Here is a 20,299-nt window from a genome sequence, read left to right on the forward strand (position 1 = left end):
TTTTATCTCTTCCTCAATCTTGCACCAGTGTCATTGTTTATTTTGTTGTTTAATTTGCACACGTTTAAATTATATTTTATCTATGTTAATTTGTTTGTCCTTATAATATACTGTGCTGCTGCTGCTGCAAAAATCTAATTTTCATGGCATTTATACCCTGTGTATGCATGCCTATGACAACAATAGACTTGACTTGAAACCATGTTGTTTGCTTGTGACACACCTGATCTGATCAGGTCACGTTCTGTTGTAACCTTCAGTCATACTTTGGCAGAAAAGAATGAATAGTGATTAGGTGTGGGACCTGGTTGATTACCTCCCCTTCCTGCTGTAGAACTAGGTTTGCAACAATTGGCTGAGCACCCAGCAAACCCAACACCTTGTTCAACATCCCTTCGCTGGTAATATAAACCGAGATGGTTGGAGCTCCCGCGACGTTTTGTGATGTCGGCTCTGCAGGCAAAACATCCACCTGCTCTTATCAGAACATCAAACGCACAAATCACCACCTATTTGGATGAGTCAGGTCACTCATTTGCAGCCCTGGTCACTTATTGACGTCATTTTTAGGGCGGGGCGGGGTGTGGCCGCGCATGCGCGGACCGAGTCTCCGGTGGGGGAAAGATCTCAACCGCCATTTGGTTTCGAGGAGAGAGACGGAGGAAAAGAAGGCAGCTCAGTGCTTCGCTCTTGGCTGATTGTCGGGGCTGAAATAAAACGTCCGGTGCGCTTCACTGGGAAGAGAGGGGGGAAAGCAAAACGAAACGAGGGGCCATGGATAAGAACGAGCTGGTGCAGAAAGCCAAGCTGTCGGAGCAAGCGGAGCGTTATGAGGACATGGCGGCTGCCATGAAGGCGGTCACGGAGTGGGGTGAGGAGCTGTCAAACGAGGAGCGCAACCTGCTCTCGGTCGCCTACAAGAACGTGGTGGGGGCCCGCCGCTCGGCGTGGAGGGTCATCTCCAGCATCGAGCAAAAAACCGGCGAGGGTGGCGGCAGCGAGAAGAAGTTGCACATGGTGAAGGAGTATCGAGAGAAGGTGGAGGCTGAGCTCAGGGAGATCTGCAATGATGTGCTGGTGAGGAAAAAAAGGGGGCTGGTTTACGGGGCTGATTAAATTAATGCAGTCTCCAATCATTTCCGCTGCCTCTGCATCATTTTTTAAAAAACTAAAATGAGCTGTAGCTTCCTTGTCACTGACATATACCGAGGCTTAGGCTGTATAATATCCAGCTGCCGCATTAAAGCGGTTCCTCGCCATCATCTCTGGGTATCAGACATGAGGAACCTGTAGAAAATGGAGGAAGACAACCTCTTCTCTGCATTGAGCTGCGGGTATCGGGCGGGGTGGGCGGTTATAAAAGCCAATGTACACCAAGCAAAAGAAAAATCACTCAGCAGCTTATGCAGTCGCCTCGTTTTCCAAAAAGGTGAAAATAAATTTCACGTTCTTTAGGAATTTATGATTCGTCATTGCCAGGATGCACCACATTTCATTTATGTGAAATGAAATGTTATTTCAGTTGCCTAGGCTCCAAGTGTAGGATTCTCTTTCTATTTAAACGTACTACCTTTGCATAAAATTGCAGCCTGTTCCTTTGCCTCTGCGTACTATTAGATAATAAAAATGGTAATTTGGAGGGTGAGCTTTAGAATTTAATTAGATGTCATCTTTCTTAGGTGTAAAAGAACACTTATGTGGAAATGGTGGAGCTAGCCATGTATGTTGGTTTGGGAACAATGAGCAAATGAACACTTGCTTGCAAATTCTGGCTATCAATGTATGTAGGTGACCTGTACAGAGGTCAGTAGCAGGTGGTGAACAAAAGTGGGCCTGAAGGTGAATTGCTAATTCATTAAATATCAGTATTTCTGGGAAATGTCTTCACTTACCGAAGCCATAATCAGATAAGAAATTTACCTGATTTTTGATTTGAAACATTAACCATTTCTTTCTCCTCTGCTGCCTGATCTGCTGAGCATTCCAAACACTTTTCCAGCTATCATTTTTGCTTTTATGAGAGATCCTGTATTGCAATAAGTCAATGGTGTTTAATAATGCAAGAAATCTCCAACTAATTATTGGAAAATCTGAAGTCATTGTCTTCAGTCCACTTCACATCTCATTTCCTAACTCCATCTCCGTCCCTTTCTGTTTAAATTGATTGAGACTGTTCTCATTCTTGGTGTTATATTTGACCCTGAAGAGAGCTCTGGGTCATGTATCTAAGCCAACCCTATTTAAGCCTTTGTAACATTACCCAACTCCATTCCTCTCTCAGCTCATCTGATGAAACTGTAATCCATGCTTTTGTTACCTCTAGACTTGATTATTCTAACACTACTATGGCTGGACCTCTTTTTCCTATTCTTTATAAACCTGAAGTAATCTAAAATGCAGATATTTGTGTCCTAATTTGCAATCATTTTGCCCAACTTCCTTGTATTGCTGACCTACATTAGCTACTGGTCAAATGTCTCTTTTTAAAATCTTTAACCTTTGTTTTCAAATCTCACCACAGCTTTGCCCCCCTCATATTTGTAATCTCTTCCAGGCTTACAACCCTCTAAGGTGTATGTGTTTACTGTGTATTAAAATATGAAAATCCTGAATTTAATTAGTTGGACACATTTTGTAGCTATACAAAGAAACGCAAAATGAATTTGAATTTTCTGTAACTGAGATTATACTTCTATTGTGAGCATTTTCTAAAAGTGTCGTATGCACGATTTCTAGATAAAACATAACATTTCAATAATACCAGCTAAGTGTAGCAGGAGCAACAACTTGCACTTGGCTTTAGATTAAATTTGGAAGGAGACAATTAAGAGCTATTAAGATTAATGGGGGGGAATGAAGGCTGGGAGAGATACATCAAGATAAAAGTTCCTAGGAAGGAAGTTACAGAATTTAAAATCATGGCTGAAGTCTGTGATAGTGGCAGAGCAATTGGAGTAAGGGAACTTGATATCGTGCAGGATTGGAGGAGGAAATACAGGGAGGAATTTGAGGAAGTTGATGTGACAATGAGGGGTAAATTGATTTTTTTTTAAAAATGGGTATGATTGGATTAACTTTAATAAGCTTATGTAGGATGGAATGGAGACAGTAGTGCAGTGGGGTGGGGCAGTGTTGAGAAAGTCTGGAGAAGGAAAAGACATAGAGGAAACATCAACATGATTGCATTGAAATAAAGAGTAGGTAAGTACATCTGAAATGTTGGGATTCGCCATGTTCCTCTTGCAATATAAAATTGTAATACATATTACAGAAAAGGATAAAAATTTATGTCTGTTATTAATATAGGGAATAAATGACTTTGGCCATTAGGATATCCCTCTCTATTTGTGCCTTTACAGTAAGTGCTGACAAATTGGAAACAGGTCATAAATTTCTAGGTTCTATCCTTGTGCTCTCACAGATAATGTTCAGAAGTGATTTCTATAACTGATGCTTATTCCTCATCCCAAGGGTTTGAGGCCAGTAGTAGCTCCCTGCTGCTACCCAGGCTGAGATTGGTTGAGATACTTCATGAACCAGGGACTGAATTTGGCAATTCCCCAACAGATTATGCATTTATCAATTTTACTATGACATTAATTCTTAAAGGAAATTGGTTGTTTCTAGCACCCTTCTTGACGAATTTGGAATTCATTGATTCTGCAAGTAATCTAGACCCCAGAACTAATGTTCTGTTCCCATTTTGGCCTATTTCTCTGTTTCCATGAGCCCTGTTTTATTGGTAGCAATGTTGGCAGCAAACCTACTCTCAGACTTCAGAGCTTTTTTTTTAGAATAATTTACCAGTAGTTTGCACTAGCTTGACCCTGTCATGACACCAAACTCCAGAGTTTAAATTTTGGGATATTACTGGTTCCCAGAAGGTAGAAATCAGCAAACTTTTTCGATTTATTAACACAACTTGTGCTAAGATCGTGTGTGAGATTAATCTTTAGTTTATCACTTTTTAACATTGGATATATAATGGGCCATGATCCATATGATTGTTTCTTTGAGTTGAAATGTGGCATATTAGTTGATCTGGTTGATTATGGAACAACATGCCAATTTGATGGCTTGAAGTGGGCCATTTGATGAGCTACAATACCAGTAACACTGTGCTATGAAGCCTTTGCGTTTAAAATGCATCATCAAAGTTCCAAATGTCCTTGTCAACTGCATAAATGTCAGCTTATTACCACTTCACTGGACTTTCCTTTTTGATATGTGTGAATTAAATCAGCTTCATTAAATACTAAATTTTGCTATTTTAAGAATATTTAATTTTAGTTACAGATCAGTATTTTAAACTGTTCAATTTAATGGAAATAAAACAAAAATACTAAAACAATTGCTGTACTTCATAATGTGTAATGATCTGTTAATAGTTATTGGGAAGAAGAGTTGCTTAGTGGTGGATTTTCTTTCTGCACACAATATTTCAACAAGGTAGTGTCAGATTTTGGAGGTGATTAAAAATGTTATAGTTGAGGCCTTTTCAAATCTGGGCTCTTAAAGATGGGTCTGATGTGCAAAGCTAACTGGATTGGTTAGCAGATCAAGGCTGTTGTATTTTTTTCAGCCAAAATTTAGTTGAGAGCAGACAAGGGAAACTAAGACTTGGGCTCAGTATAAAGATGAGATGTACCCAACTCCTAAATATGCAATAATCGTGCACTGGAGATCAGATTACAATCTCTGCTTTTTGACACCCAAATGTTTAAAAAAAAAGGCCTCCATTGGTCTTGGCCTTAAATGTATGCTGGTAATACTAAGCTGCTTGACGTTCTCAGTCAAAGTAGCTAATACCAATCAACTACTTGGTGTTTACATTTACCCTTTAAACTTGTTTTCAATTGCATTTTGCTTGGCTTTTCAAATGACTGTTGTTCAGCTCCTCAAATCATAAGTGCAGTTCCAAATGTCTGTAATACCAAGCATTGTAATTGGTATTGACTTAAATGGGGCCAGGAACTGCTGCTCATCTATCTCGAGTAAAAGAGGCACCCTGATACTAATGCATTTCTAATCACACTTATGAATTTGAGTACACCAGAAGATGTCATATTTATTAATGTTTATTAGATTATTTTTGGCAGTTTCTAGATGCTTTGCCTTGCAATATGCACTTGCCTCAATTACACTTCTGGTGGATAATTCTTATAAATCAGCTGTCCAAATTCTCCCATTGTTCCCGCTGCAATAAGAATGTTAGTTGTTAAAGTACCAGTAAAAGAATGGGTAGCTATATAAATGTCTATGGATATTATATCCTACTTTATAATCTGCCATTTAAACCCACTTCGCCTGAAGACTAGTTTCTAGATTCCCGTATGCAGGGTCATAAAAGGTTAAGCACAATAGTTTAAACATCTTCAGCTGAAAGCTTTAGAGGGCCCAGTCTTGAAGAATTAATGGAACAATACCATCAAAACTGGTATTGATGCATGGGCTTCATTTAAGTTCCAAATGACTGCACATTCCAATTGCCTAGTTTCAAACTCCAGCAATTCTAATAAACTGTTCTTATAAATGTTTCAACTGCGAGTTTGAAATGTACATTAAGGGAAATATTTTAATAGAGATTGTGATGGAACATAGGATACCTTTTTTGTTAGATTTCCTGGATTTCTGTTCCTCTTCACCTCCTTTCCTGGAGTGGTTGATCCTTTTGGGATATAGTTTTAAGTTGCGTATATCCCTCTGTTCCTTTGCTTGTGGTTATAATGTGCAAAAATAAAGTAATAATTGACTGTTTCAGTGATCACTCATACCTACTTTACCACAGTCCAAAATAAAAGTGATTACTGGAAATGCTCCGGTATGAAATGACAAGGGAGGAAGGAACATGGACCTAACTATTTGCCTTTCCTCCTACTTCTTCCCACCCTGCCTCCTGTGAGAAAAAGGGATGGTATCCTTAATTTCCTCATCTCTACTGCATCTGTTTTCAAGATGGCACCTTTTGCTCTAGAGCTTCCCCTCTTCCATAGTTGAAGTCCTCACATATTTCCTCCATTTCCCGCATGTCTGCTTTGATCCCCACTCTCTTCCCTGAGGCAGAACAGCTATCAAGTTCCCTTGGTCCTTGCCTTTCACCCAACCAGCTTCCGCATTAAACATCATTTTCCACCAGCTTCAAAGTGATCCCACCATCAGTCCCGTCTTCCTCTTCCCTCATCTGTTTTTCACAAGGAATGCTCTCTTTTGGTCTCCCTGGTCACTTAATCCTCCCTGTCCTTCACCCTATACACCCACCTCCCTCCCCCCGGCTGAGACAGAGGTTTACCTGCACATCTTTCCAACCTGATCTACTGCATTGGGTACTTCCAATACGGCTTACTCTACATTAGTGACACTAAGCAAAAACTAGGTGACTATTTCGAAGAGCGCCTGTGTTTTGTCTGCAGTGGCCACACCACCCTCCCTCCCTTCCCCCACCCCTACGCACCTTATTCCATCTGTCCATTATCCCTTTGCCATTTGACTCTACCTATTGCCTACCAGCCTCTCTTCCTCCTCTTCAACCCCCCCCCCCCAATCCAATACCATCACCACGTACAATTATACACCAACAATCTTTCCTGTTCCCTCAGTCCTTAGGCTGGGTCTTGGGTCGAAACAGTGACTCACACCTTCCAGTATTTTCTTTTTATTGTAGATTCCAGAATCTGCCGTCTCTTTTGTCTTCATTTACCTTACTTCACAGATATTGCCTGACCAGTAATGCTTCCTTTTATCTAGTTATTTTAGCTGTTTCAGCATGGGCATTTTGTTTTTCATCAGTAAGGCATCATTATTAGATTGGGAACAGGAACCCTGGTTGATTTTTTTTTCCCCTGGTTTGTTGCATCTCCTGTAGACACAGGAAAAACTTGACATGCATATCAGACTTTAACTGATCCCTACGGTGCTACTACCACACAACTCCACAATCCAATGCATTAGAGGCCAGAAATCTGGTCTAAGAACTTCCTAATCTACATGGCTATTGCCTCACTCAAAACTGCATTCACCTAGTGAATAATTGATTTAAAAAAAATTTAATAAGAACTTTCAATTTTAGAATACCCTGAATGTCATTGGCATATTTCAATGTGCTACATCACTTTTAAGTTATACTTAAGGCAAATAAAACAGATTTGGCCAAAGAAATGTTAAACAAATAAATATTGAAATACTGGTGTTGACATAATGTTCATAGCCATATATAACAACTCATTTCTTCATTGTTGACTTTGGTTCCCAAAGGCGATGAAAGTCAAGAATGCTTGTAGGTGATATTCTTTAACTATTACCATAGAATCTTTTAAATATACAAGTTTTTGTGCTTGCATTTTAGAATTCATTGAACATAAATTTGAAAAGGAAAACACATTATTTTTATAACTTTAAATAACCATCTTCAGTGCCAGTATTACTCTTGCCCTTGCCAAGATTAGATGTTTCATTTGGCAGTGCATTAAGACAGAAGTAGGTAGGTTTTTTTTAAGCCAATATGAGACAGCCACTGATGCTGTGCGGATCCAGGTTTGATTTTGAGAATGTGCTGAGTTAGCTCGAGTGCTGCTGCATAGATGTTAAGTCATTGTCATAGAATCATACGTGTTGACAAGGCCTTGATTGGTTTTGCCCTCTGATTGTAAAGATTCACATTGTTGACTGTCAGAGTTCCTATGAAAGGTGATTACCTGGCTTTTGTATTAGAAGCCATGAGACATCTATGGAAACTTCTGTGGTGAAAATTTAGCGGTGGAAGGTACAAAATTTATGGGATAAGGAAGCAGAGATTAAGATCAAATGGTATTTTAAAAATTGAACAAATGGCATCTATCATGTTGTTTTCTAATTAATGTACAATTCACAGATTGAAATGTTTTGGCTTGTAATTAAGTGCTATCAATCTGCATTCTTGGGCAGCAGTTTGGAGTTGTTTTCTGAATGCAGCCTAAGGGAACAGTCCCAAAATATCTTTGGATTTTTTTTTATCAGCAACACTTCAATTTTTATAAAAATTGTGATCTCCCTCTTGACACAAAGTTGATCATTAAACATTGACTACATTTGACAGCTTGACCTTGAACTACATTGTTCTGAATCTAGCCCACTGCGCAGAATTGCAGTCTGCAGTCTCAGTGCCTGGCTAATTGCAGAAGGGCAATCTTAGTGACCTTCTGCTTCCAGGAGTTGGCTGTCAAGGTATTACCCAGGCTACAACAGTTAGCAGGCTGTGGGTGGTGTACTGCTGAGGTCCTGCCCCAGAACAACCTTTGACGTGAGTCAAATCTGGGGATGGAGCCCTGTCTCCTGTTGAAGCCTATCTTGCAGGTTTTAATGGCTTTTGTATTCAGTGACATTTTACTCTAATGTGAAGTAAAGTAATAATTGAAAAATCAAGTGTATTTAACACTCATATAAATCAATATAAGTATTAAACTAAAGTAAATTGAAAAAAAATTTAACCTATCCCATTTCTCTATGCTGAGAATTCTCTGTTGAAATGAATGGGGTCTCCCATCCTACACCAAATGTATTTGGGGAGGCAGATTCCCAAGCACCATCCTGGCAAGTCTGGACCCCTCCAGGTGACTCCATATTGGAATTGATGGACCAAACCTGAGCTGTACCTGGCAGGAAAATCTTTTCACAGCTTTCCTTGCTCATGGATACCATTTCCTATGTGCAGGACAGAGGTGCGGATGTCTGCCTGGTCAGCTTGGACCAGGAGAAGCCCTTTAGCAGGATATCACATGTACATGATGGATGTGCTCTCCAACATAGGCTTTGGGATGAGAATCAAAAGTTGGATCCAACTGCACAAACATTCATAGTGCAGTTCAAATCAATGGGCGGAAACGGATAGCTTCCCCATCAAGTCCCGAGTAGGGCAGGTTGACCATTCTCCCCAGTTTTGTTTGCGTGTTGCATTAAACCTTTGTCAAGTCCATCAGGAAGGATGCAGGCATCAGAGGCGTGATGTTGCCAGAGAGTGGGGGCACCAGGATTAAAGCCTCCCTGTAGCTGGATGACAGCCTTCTGCTGGGACCTATGGTTGGTCCACAGATTGATTGGTATCTGTGGCCAGTTTGGGTTGGCATTGGGCCAGAATCAGCCACAAGAAGAGCAGGGCTATGCTCTTTGGCAACAGTCCTGACTGGCCCACCATCCCCTTCACAATCATATCTGACTACCTGAAGGTACTGGGGATTTGGTTCAGAGGGGCCAAGGCATGTAACAAAAATTGGCTGGAGTGGACAGGCAAGATTAAACAAAAATTGGAACTGTGGGAGAGGTGCTCGCTCTCAATAACTAGCAAGAACCTGTTCATCAGATGCGAGATGCTCTCGATGCTGCTGTACTTGGCACAGGAGTGGCCCATTCCCAACTCCTCTGCTCTGGCATTCACCTGAGCCGTCATCTGGGGTCCCAAGATGAAATGGGTTTGACAGGTTGCAAAAAATTATACCAAAGCTCAATGAGTTTTAGATTACAAGTGGTCCATGCACTTAATTACATCAGTGGCTGAATGCCATTGATTTCTTTCACACCCACCAGCATCTGCTCTTTCCCAAATGGAGGTTCTGACAGTTTTAGGAACAGAGCAGTAATGGGCAAACTTGATGGTCCTATTAGGCATCTCCTGCTACTTAAACAATCTATATTTTAATTGCTAATCTATTTGAATTATGAAGTTTTGTTTTACCAATTGATCTGTTGAAAATTTATATCTTAAAGATATTTTGGTACAAGGTGTGAGGAAAAGCAATATAATCTGGAGGGCACAATTCTTATAGGGGTGCATGAAATGGATCTGGGGTATATGTGTATGTATTGTTGAAAGTGACTTGACAGGTTGAAAAAGCAGTTAGGAAAGCATGGAATCCCAGGCTTTATAAACAGGGACAAAGCATACAAGAGCAAAGAAGTTATGATAAACCTTTATAAAACATAGGTTTATAAACTGGAGTATTGTCTGGTTCTGGGCAACACACTTTAGAAGAGATGTGAGGGCCTTAAAGAGGCTGCAGAAGAGTCCTGTGATGAAGGACCTGTGTGGATAGACTGGAAAAGGGGTTATCTTCCTTGGAACAGAGAAGATTACAAGAGGATCTTAGAATATTGAAAATCATGATGAATCTACAGATAAAGAGAGATTGTTCCCATTGGTAGAAGAATCAAAAACTGGAGGACTTTGAATGAAAGATCTTTGGCAAAAGAACCAAAGATGACATAAGGAACATAAAATAGGTAGTAGGAGTAGCCATTTGGCCCTTCAACCCTGCGTTGCCATTCAATATGAGCATGGCTGATTTGTCCCAGGCCTGATTTTTTTTTTTCCCCCCCTGTGCCAGTTTCTCATAGCTCTCAATTCCCTGATCTTTCAAAAATTTATCTACATCCTCTTTGAACACCTCCATTGATCTAGCCTCTATAATCCTTTGGGTAGAAAAATCCAGAGATTCACACCTCAATTTTAAATGACCACCCCTTAATTTTGTAACAAATTCCTCTTACTCAAGCATAGTGGAGCAGGCTTGAAGTGTGGAGGGTTTGCCCACTGTTATTTTTGTTTCTAACAATTTGACCTTTTGAGAGTCTTACTAGACTGTGTTGCTTGTTGGTAATCATGGCTAGTATTAGGATTATCAAGTGAATAGTAAATACATTCAGTATAGATATAGTCTCCATTCTTTTGATGCTTTTCACTCCCCTCCACCCCCCACCTTCAAATAAAAAGCTGCAGTTTATAACAAAGGATTTATAAGATCATGCCCTTGAATATGACAACAAATGTTTCAAGGCTTATGGTGTTGTGATTTCTAGCAAAACTAAATAGTTTCATCCTTGGGGAATGTGTTGTGGAAAAACACATCTAGAAGCCAGAATTGGTTACGGCACTTACTCCACCATTCTGGAAACGTAGAGAGATTCAGAAGGGAAAGTTGCAGTCACATGATGGGATGACATAATGTGCTGTTTTTAAAAATGGTTTATGCTAGGAATTTTTTCCTTTTCCAGCATGGCTGAATACTGCTAGTGATATGGAGTACTTCGTACATTTTTTTACAAGACTGTTAATACATTTTTTTAAAGATTCCTTATTTTTTCCAGACATCTTGTTGTACTGTTGTGTTTTGGTTTTTAATTTTATAATAAACCATCTTAAGTCTTATGACCATTTGGAAGATTACCAGCATGGAGTTTATTTAAAATTGATTATGCCTAATTTTTTTTTGCTGTTCATCGGATGTTTGATTTGCCTGGAACCACTGATATTCTTAAGGTTAACCCATCATTTATATTGCAAGTAAAATATTTTACATTGTACTTGTGCAATATCTCAAAAAACAGAATTGGCAATCGATTGCTTTGTTCAAAAATGTAATGTCATTTCAACACTTCTATAGTTTACTTTTTAAAATGTTAAGAAAATAACAATTTAATACAACTCACAATTTTATTTCTTTCAGGGTTTACTGGATAAATATCTAATACCAAATTCCACCAATTCAGAGAGCAAAGTCTTCTATCTTAAGATGAAGGGAGATTATTACCGATATCTTGCAGAAGTAGCAATAGCAGAAAGCAAAAAGCGTAAGTTTCCTGTTGGTATTATTTTCTCAATACTATTTGTATTACTATGGGTACTAGTTGTATTACTTTTGTCAATATATCGTATGTAAAATGGTAAAACAGCATGCATCTCTGGTTTCTTTGTATGTAGAGTTGTGGAACTCTATGGTTGTTGGTGGAAAATCAAGTAATGTGATGTACAAATGTCTTAAGGAATTTTGACTTGTATGCATTAACATGGATGATTGTACTTTCTAGTGGAAGTCTGATGCACATTCTTATGTTAAAATAAATGATGAATAAAGAAGTTTGGATTCAAGGAATGGGTTATGAGGAAAACCTATCGACTGCAATGGGATTGAAATTTGTTTTTATTGCAGATAATGACACAGATGCTCAGTCGCTAATTTCAGTCTTCTGTCTTGTTTCAGAAACCGTTGAGAACTCCCAGGCATCATACCAAGCAGCATTTGAAATTAGTAAGACAGACATGCAGCCAACACAACCCATCCGATTAGGACTTGCCCTGAATTTCTCAGTATTCTATTATGAAATTCTCAACTCTCCAGAGCAAGCCTGTGCACTGGCCAAGACGGTAAACAGTAAAGACAGGGACTTGTTTTCTTAAATATTCTTTTTTTTAATGTAACTTCAATGTGGTATATTTGTTAGGATGGATGAGTATTTGATAAGGTGTTACATCAAAGCTGGATTAATTTTGGAGAAGGCTTTTTAGCATTTTTCTCTCCACTTAAAATGATATAACAGTATTTCACTATGAATTAAAATGTCCAATACTAAATTGTAGATTTGTTAGACCCTATACTTGGTTTTAGAGTTCACATTTTCATCATTTGGCTTCCATTTCTCCAAAATTGTCATCTTGTGTGCCAGCCATCTCTTGTTGAAATGCTTATGACATGTCATTGTCATCTCCAGACCTATTATTACATGATGTTTGCTAGTCCACCATTTTCATACTCCATAAACTCCAGCTTTTGAAAATTGAGATTTGTCCTACATGAAACAAATTTTCTCTCCTATAGTCTTAAAATTTTATTCTTGTCTTTAAATTGCTTTATGATTATCCTCCACTGTACCCTTCCAACTTCATCTATTTATCCTCACTTGGTATTCATTTACTGCCACAGTGCCTCTGTACATCTTTTCTCTTCCCCTCAGCATTGGTGCTTGGACTTCTGTCCTCTGTTGTGAAGCAAACAGGTCATATTGGGTCTAGTAAAAAAAAATGAGCTAGATTCAGTAAACAGTTTAAAGATATTGCAATTTATTTAACATTGATCATAGTATGATTGAATTTAATGTAATAACTGAAAGAAAGAACTTTAGATAAGCCTAACTTTGATCTATTAGGACATTATTAGTTTGTGAGTGATGGACATAATGGATGAGCATTTTTCATCAGTGTTTTCAACAGGAAGATAATTTGCTGGATATTGCAATGAAAATAATTTGGAATCAAGGAGTTTGACTTGCCAAAATTAATGCAAGCAAGTTACAGGAAGCCATTGAAGAATGACATCCCCAAATAGTTTCTGACCCATGGTTTTAAACAAAATAATTGAGAAGATAACATGTGTCCTAACTATAATTTTTCAATTTTCTCTTGTGGAAGTTGTTTCTTTCAGATTAGAAAATTGCACATTACTTAAGGTGAGGGAGGAAAACAAAGTTTGCCTAATGGCTATTGCTGGGAAGTTACCAGTGTCTATGATTAGAAAGAATGACAGGATACCCTGGAAACTTGCAGCTCATCAGAGAGAGCAAGGATAAACTTAAAAAGGTTGGGTCATATCAGACAAACTTGATTGGATTGTTTGTAAAGGTGGCAATGTAATTGACAAGAGAGTGTCTGTATGGTAGTCCAGAAGATATTCGATAGATGTCTTCCCAGAAGAATGTTGGTAAAAATCAAACCTTATTACATTTAAAACAAATTTATTGAGCTGATTGGAAAATTGGTTTGAGCTACAGAAGGCGATGAGTAATGACAATGGGCAGGTACATTTAAATGGCAGAATGGGAATGGTGTGGTGAGGCCTCAATGTGGCCATATTTATTCATGAATTGGTGATAGGATAGGAAGTCCCACATGTCCAGGTTTGCTAAAGATGCAAAGATAGACGTATTTATAAGCAGTTGTGAAAGCACTAAATTATCAAAATATTAATATTTTAACCAAATAGGTAAAACATAAATGGATTTTAGTGTAGGCAAATGTAAGGTCATCCACCTCTTGGTGGGTTGGAGTAAAATTAGAAGGTGGCTGCAATTATCACTTCCAATTTGACTGCATGAAATTTTATCTGCCATGTCCGCCCATTTCCAGATATCCTTCCGCATTGTCAACTTCATTTTGGAGCTTTGTAATATTTTCAGGCAGGGAAATATGCATGGGTTGGGGCCTGTAATCATTAAGTCCATTAAAATGTGTGCATGGAAATGCATGTATATAATTGTGTCTAATATGGCCCTGCAAAAGCAGTTAAACTTAATTTCCTGCTTGTACTTTCTGATGCAAATTTTTGAAATATGCCTATGCTTATCCAAATCATTAATAAAGAAGCAGTGATCCTACAGATCTTTGGGGAGCATTGCTATATCCTTTCATCCAATCTGAGAAACAGCTGTTCACTTTTGTCTCCTGTCCCTTAGCAATATTTAATCTATGCCCCTTTGTCTAATTTTCAGTGCTTTACCAATTGCTCTTTGGAAGTCTTTGTACACAACGTTAACTATACTACCCTCATATTGCTTCATCAAAGAACTTGATCACATTTCCCTCTTAAAATTCATTTATCAGCCTGTGTGTAAGCCAGTTAATTTTCTTTGATATTATGATATTAACAGCCATCGCTGTTAATTAAGTTATCTTGCTAGGTTTACTTTTCTGTCTTCCACTGCTCCTCCTGTGCAATCTACCCAAGTAGAAAAGGTATCTCCCTTGGATATTTAAATCCCATCTGTTATCACATTCATCCCTTTTACTGCTACGTTTGCTGAATCCTCTCCCCTTGTCAGTGTATTAAAGATACTGATTTCTCTACAGGATCTTTGTTTGGTCCATCCAATCTTTTTTTTTAAATACTTTGGCTATTTATACTAATGAAAGACTTGGTTCTCCTTGAGCTGTTAATCCATTCTGATAGACTCCCTTTCACGGGTCTCTTGTGTATTTTGGTTCTCTATAGTAAAACAAATAATGCATTTCTCATCAGGCTTATTTTTCTATTCCATCTTGATCTCTATCTTTAATCTAAGGAATTTTAGTTTTGGGTGCATTTCCAATCCTTGTGAGAATGTCTTCTCTACTGGAATCATTATTTTTAAATGCTTTCAATGTTCACTTCTCCTTTTGCTTATCAATCTTTGTTTCTAATTTTCCTGAACAAATCACCTTTTGAAATTTGCTTAAATGTATCATGCTTCCCACCTCCAACTAAATCAAAACTAATGTTATGATCATTGCTCCAAATTGCACCCTCACTTGAAATATGTTCCATTCCTATTTCATTGCTCTGAACTAGATCTGAAACTGCTTTTTCTCATGGAGCTGGATTCTCTCATTCATGCTTCAGAGCCCTTCCACTCTTTACATGCCAAACTGTTATTGTCTCGGTCATTGTTAGGATATTGGGTCCCCAGTTGTGACTATATTGTTTTGCATTTTGTTTGTCCCTGTAACTTCCCACTGGTGGCTTACAAAGGTGCATTCCATAGCATTGTAGCTCCACTGTTATTCCATATTTCAAACTATTGTATTTTGTCTTTGACGCCTCAGCCATCTCCAGAACTCTGATCCTTTGCTCAGTGATGCCAATCAATAGGCACCTTCACCTTTTTCCCCTTCATGAGTACTTTGTAGCCTGGAATATTGTCCCTTTATGAAGCACGTTCTGTGATGTTTCCTTCTAATGCTTATTTGCCTGCCACATTAGCTTAAAGCCTTTGCTGTGACATGAATGTGAAGTGAAGAGATCTATCCCACTGTAGAATTGACTCTGAAGACTTGCGTTGTGCATCATTTCTCCAGCAATTCATTGCATTAAATTGTTTTATCTGTTTAAATTAATTTGTATATAACACTACGAAGAGAATTTTGGAAGCCTGGCTAAAGCTTTCAATGTTAGGACCTTAACCCCTTTCCTTATGTTATTTGTTCTCGTACAACTTTGATTCTAGCTGTTTCTCCTGGAATTTTCCTTGAAATAATTAAATGTAGATGTCCAATGTTATCCAGTAGAATAGCATTTCACTCTAATGGCTTATTTTTTCATTTATTGTCATAATCTCAAACATTTTTGCAATGATGTATTAACTGATATCTGTGCTCACTTTTTTGTACTATGCTGTTTTCAGGCATTTGATGAAGCCATTGCAGAGCTGGATTCACTGAATGAAGACTCCTACAAAGACAGTACACTCATAATGCAATTACTCAGGGATAACCTGACGGTGAGTGAAATTGTGCAACAAAGCAGCAATATTTTAAAATATAGTTATTAGTGGAGAAGAGTTAGGCATATGAAATTAAGTCTTTTAAAGCACAGCTGATGAGCTATTTTTTCAATATAATTTTAAGAATTCTGAGTCGTTTAAAATTTTCTAAGAAATGGAAAATCTCAAAAGGGATGATGTCAAAGTTATCTAATTGCATAAATTTGGAACATAGCATATTTCCAGAATTTATGCTACGATTCATTATTGGAAAGAATTAACCTCTCACTTAAAAACTCTGCATCTGTGCTTCTTACAGCCAGCTTGTGGACATTGAAATGGATTGCTTGAAAAATTGGTTTTCTGTTTGATCCAAACTTGTTTATTTCCTGTCTTATATAATTGAAAGTCTGGTCCAAACACTCTCCATTGAACCTTCAATTCTCTCTTTTAATCATTTCTCTTAAAGCACTTTGAGAACTTACTCTGCTAATGGTATTGTATAAATGCAATTTGTATTAGGCATACACATTACTAAAATTTATTCTTCATTTAAGTATTGGGATAGAATATACACTTTAATGCATGAGCAGAATGAAATGACGATATAACAAGAAATTCATAATAAAGTATTAAACCTGGGTTTCCTGGGGGCTAAAAATTTTAATTTTGAAGTTTGATACTGCATTGCATGTGAATTCACTTTGCAGCCTTGAAGATTTTTTCCTTAAATTTAAAAAGACATTTTTGTATCCAAAGAGCTCAACACCTGGGACAGGGAAGTAGTTTGATTACCAATTGTGCATGAGAATACAGTACTATGTAAAAGTGTTAATGTAAGCTTAAACAGTTAATATTGTTTTCTTGCAGTTATGGACATCAGATAATGCAGCAGATGATGCTGATGGCGGAGAAGGGGGAGAGAACTAACTGCACAGAGGGACCTGATATCCTCTTTTACATGTCTTCATTTCTTAGTGTTCCACTGACAATTCCAAAAAAGGAATTTCTCAATTCACCAATATTGAATAGATGCACATGTGAATGCCACAATTTAGCCTATGAAAATCTTCAGCTTGGAACAAATGCCATTCCTTAGCTTTCTTTTGCTAATTGTTCTGACTTTGTAGTGTGCATTTGAGCACTTGCTACACAAACAGCAGAGATTAAATTTGCTGCGCAGTTGTGAATAAGTTGACATAGGTCCTTTTTGGTTTGCAAAGGATTGCCATGATTGCCAAGAGCAGCTATGTTTAACGAGTGGAGGGTAGAAAAAAATATTAAAAATCCAATACACAAGTGTTTGAGAATCGCTTTTTATTTGTGGCCACTAGCCGTTGCTTATTTCGGATTTGATTTGTGGATACTTTGACATACATCGAATGGTGTATGCCGGATGTAGGCACATTCTTACCCAAAGAAATTGTATTTTCAGTTTTGAGTGTCATGGTTCTGAAGGTGGATCAATATTTATTAAAAGAACATTTTTGGAGCTGTTTGGTAATCTAGCATTTTAAGTTTTGGGTTCTGAACTGGCTGATCCAGGTTCAAGTCCCAGAGCTTCTGTTGCTCTGAACTCATCGAGTTTTCTGTATTATTCAGATGCCTTGTTGGAATCCCATTATAGTAAAATTTTGTACTGCTCTTCATTCCTTCTGAAAGGAAATTGCATGGCAGCTACTAGTCTTGTTTTTTGTTGGGTGGGATTGGTTTGGGGGAGGAGTTGTGGTAGTGAAGAATTGGAATAAGGGGAAATGTTTGTTTAAAAAGCTGTATGTCGAAAGCAAATATCAAATGAATTTGAATTCTAACTCCACCCCTCCTTCCTGGTAGTAGTGGGGGCTTGTAATCCTAAATGTATAGGTTAATTAATTTCTATTCCAATGCTTAAACCAGCCAAAACCATTTACTTTTCGCATTCAGTTCTATTAAGTCTGTTGCCTGTCTTTTAGATTTGTCCACTAGTGAACTTGACCATTTTAGGACTGAGGGGATAGACTAGATAGGAATAATGTAAGAAAGAAATCCAATATCAGCTAGGTGAATGAAAGGAACAATTACTGTTGGTACAGAATACCTGACTGTCAAATTCTGCGGTGTTTTGGTAAAATTGCAAAATGTTGACTAAACCATTTCCTGTAGCTTACAGTAGTTTGGTATATTTCTTATTGGCTCATGCAGTGTTAGATACTCTGTGCCCTTTATTTTGGAGAGTAATTTGTTTTATTATTGATTCAATTCAAGATCTTGAATGTGCTGTTATTTTCTACTATTAAATATTTGGGAGGTGAAAACTGACAAAACAAATTGAGACATAACTTGAAGGGACCTATGCTATGTCAGGTTTGACAGTAGTTTTGTCATTGTGGAAATATTGGCAGTATTTAATCCAGCACTGTGCTGTATTTTAATATACAATTATATGTATGTAAAATTTTAATGAAGGATTTACCCTATTTTGTTTTTAAAGTTTGAAGCTGGTAACTGAAAGTAATATGCGATGCAAATAAAACATTCTTCACAAATGGATCTGTTTTTCTGCTTCATTATGATACTGATTCTTGAAATTAATCTTTCACAATTTTTTTTAACAAATTGATTTCCATATTGCTTTTGCATTAACATGTTTTATGAATAAATAATTTGACAATTAATGTATCCTCTCTCCATCCAAGAGACTTGGCTTAATTTCTTGTTGCCTCAATTTGTCATTTGATGATCTGTAACTGGTTATTTTAGTATCAAAAATTTCTACACTTAAAATATTACTTTGAAAATGACTTTCATTCTATGCTAGCTCAATTTTCTCATTCCATTCCAAACATTTGAAGATTTAGAGAAAAATATAATTATTAAATAATATTTAATGCTTGCTATAGAATCAGAAAAGGCAACTAATGGACAAATTACAAGAATGTCGCTTAACTTTATTACTGACCTTATTTCACCTGCCCCCACCCCACCTCTTCTAAATCTTTGTCTATTATTGGCTTAACATCATTGACTCCAGTGTTGTGACTTAACAAAAGGAAGTTATAAACATTTTAAATCTGATTTTTTTCATCACTTGGTCAATTTATGTCAGTTAGCCAAAACTGAATTGAGAGTTGGCATCAAACCAAATCTCTTGATCTGAAAATTTCATTCTGGTTGAAGGAAAATCCCAATTGTATTAATCAAACAACATTTTACCTTTGCAGCCCTACACATTCCCTTTTTATCTCTTACCCAAAATTCACAAACAGGACTATTAGAGTACTACTGCACTTATTTCTTCCTACCTTGACTCCATCCTTTCTCCCCTTGTCCAGTCCTTCCCCCACCCACATCCATGACACTCCTGGTGCCCTGTCCCATTTTAAGTTTCCAATTCCCTGTTCCCAGTCAGCTCACCTTTACCATGAACAAGAATCCCTCAGTACCAACCCCTACCAGGATGATCCGAGGCCTCTCCTGCTTCCTGGAACAGAAGCCTAACCTGTTCCCCCTCCACCAACGCTCATTCACCTGGTAGAATTTGTCCTCGCACTGAACAACTTTTCCTTCAATTTCACTTGCTTTCTTCAAATTAAAGATGTAGCTATGAGAACTTGGATGGGCCCCAATCTACACCTGAATTTCTGTGGAACAGCCTTTGTTTCAATCCTGCTCAGCCACCTCCTTAACTCTCTGATACATTGATTATTGCATTGGTGCTGCAGTGCTGCCAGCTTCTGTCCTGCTCTTATGTTTACATTGTCCATCTTTAATTTGTGGATATGCCTCCTCATATGATAGGTTAGTGACAAACATCCATTATAAGCCTACAGACTCTCACAGCTATCTCAACTATATTTCCTCCCACCCTGTCTCTTCTAGGGACAGTTTCTCCCAGTTCCTTTTGTTCTGTCATTCTTGCTTCAATGATGAGACTTTCCACAAAGCTGCCTCTGATATCTTCCTTAGTGAACTTTGGCTTCCCCTCCTATTATTGTTGACAAAGAACCTTGACTGTATCTCATTTCCCTCACTCTGCTCTCACCCTTCTGCTGTACAGATCAAGGATACTGTTCTCGTCCTTGCCTTCCACCACACTAGTTTCTGCATTTAACAAGTCTTTCTTAACAATTTTCATCTGCTTCAGCAAGATTCCACCACCAAACATGCCTATCCCTACACTTTCCCCAGCATTTTAAAGGATTATTCTGTTCACAAATCTCTGGTTTGCTCTTCTGTCCCCACCAACCATTCTCCTCACGCCACTTTACCATGCAGCTGCAGGAGGTGC

At 38.0% G+C, this 20,299-nt stretch overlaps 2 protein-coding genes across 2 annotated transcripts in view; one reads left to right on the forward strand and one right to left on the reverse strand.

The window, feature by feature from the left end:
- Positions 1–433: 433 nt before the first annotated feature.
- Positions 434–18,561, forward strand: LOC127581582 (14-3-3 protein beta/alpha-A-like). The gene is made up of 5 exons (XM_052036066.1): positions 434–1,077; positions 11,472–11,595; positions 12,006–12,169; positions 15,955–16,050; positions 16,903–18,561. Exons 1-5 carry the CDS (start codon positions 775–777, stop codon positions 16,960–16,962), a joined length of 747 nt encoding a protein of 248 aa, XP_051892026.1. The 5' UTR covers positions 434–774; the 3' UTR covers positions 16,963–18,561.
- LOC127581581 (CD276 antigen-like) overlaps positions 12,687–20,299 on the reverse strand; it is a 39,067-nt gene continuing 31,454 nt past the window's right edge. Inside the window, exon 5 of the mRNA XM_052036065.1 lies at positions 12,687–12,810. Within this exon, the coding sequence (XP_051892025.1) occupies positions 12,800–12,810 (11 nt within the window). The 3' untranslated portion in view covers positions 12,687–12,799. The remainder of the gene's footprint in view (positions 12,811–20,299) is intronic.

The sequence above is a fragment of the Pristis pectinata genome, chromosome 22 (assembly GCF_009764475.1).
Source record: "Pristis pectinata isolate sPriPec2 chromosome 22, sPriPec2.1.pri, whole genome shotgun sequence".
NCBI classification, from domain to species: domain Eukaryota; kingdom Metazoa; phylum Chordata; class Chondrichthyes; order Rhinopristiformes; family Pristidae; genus Pristis; species Pristis pectinata.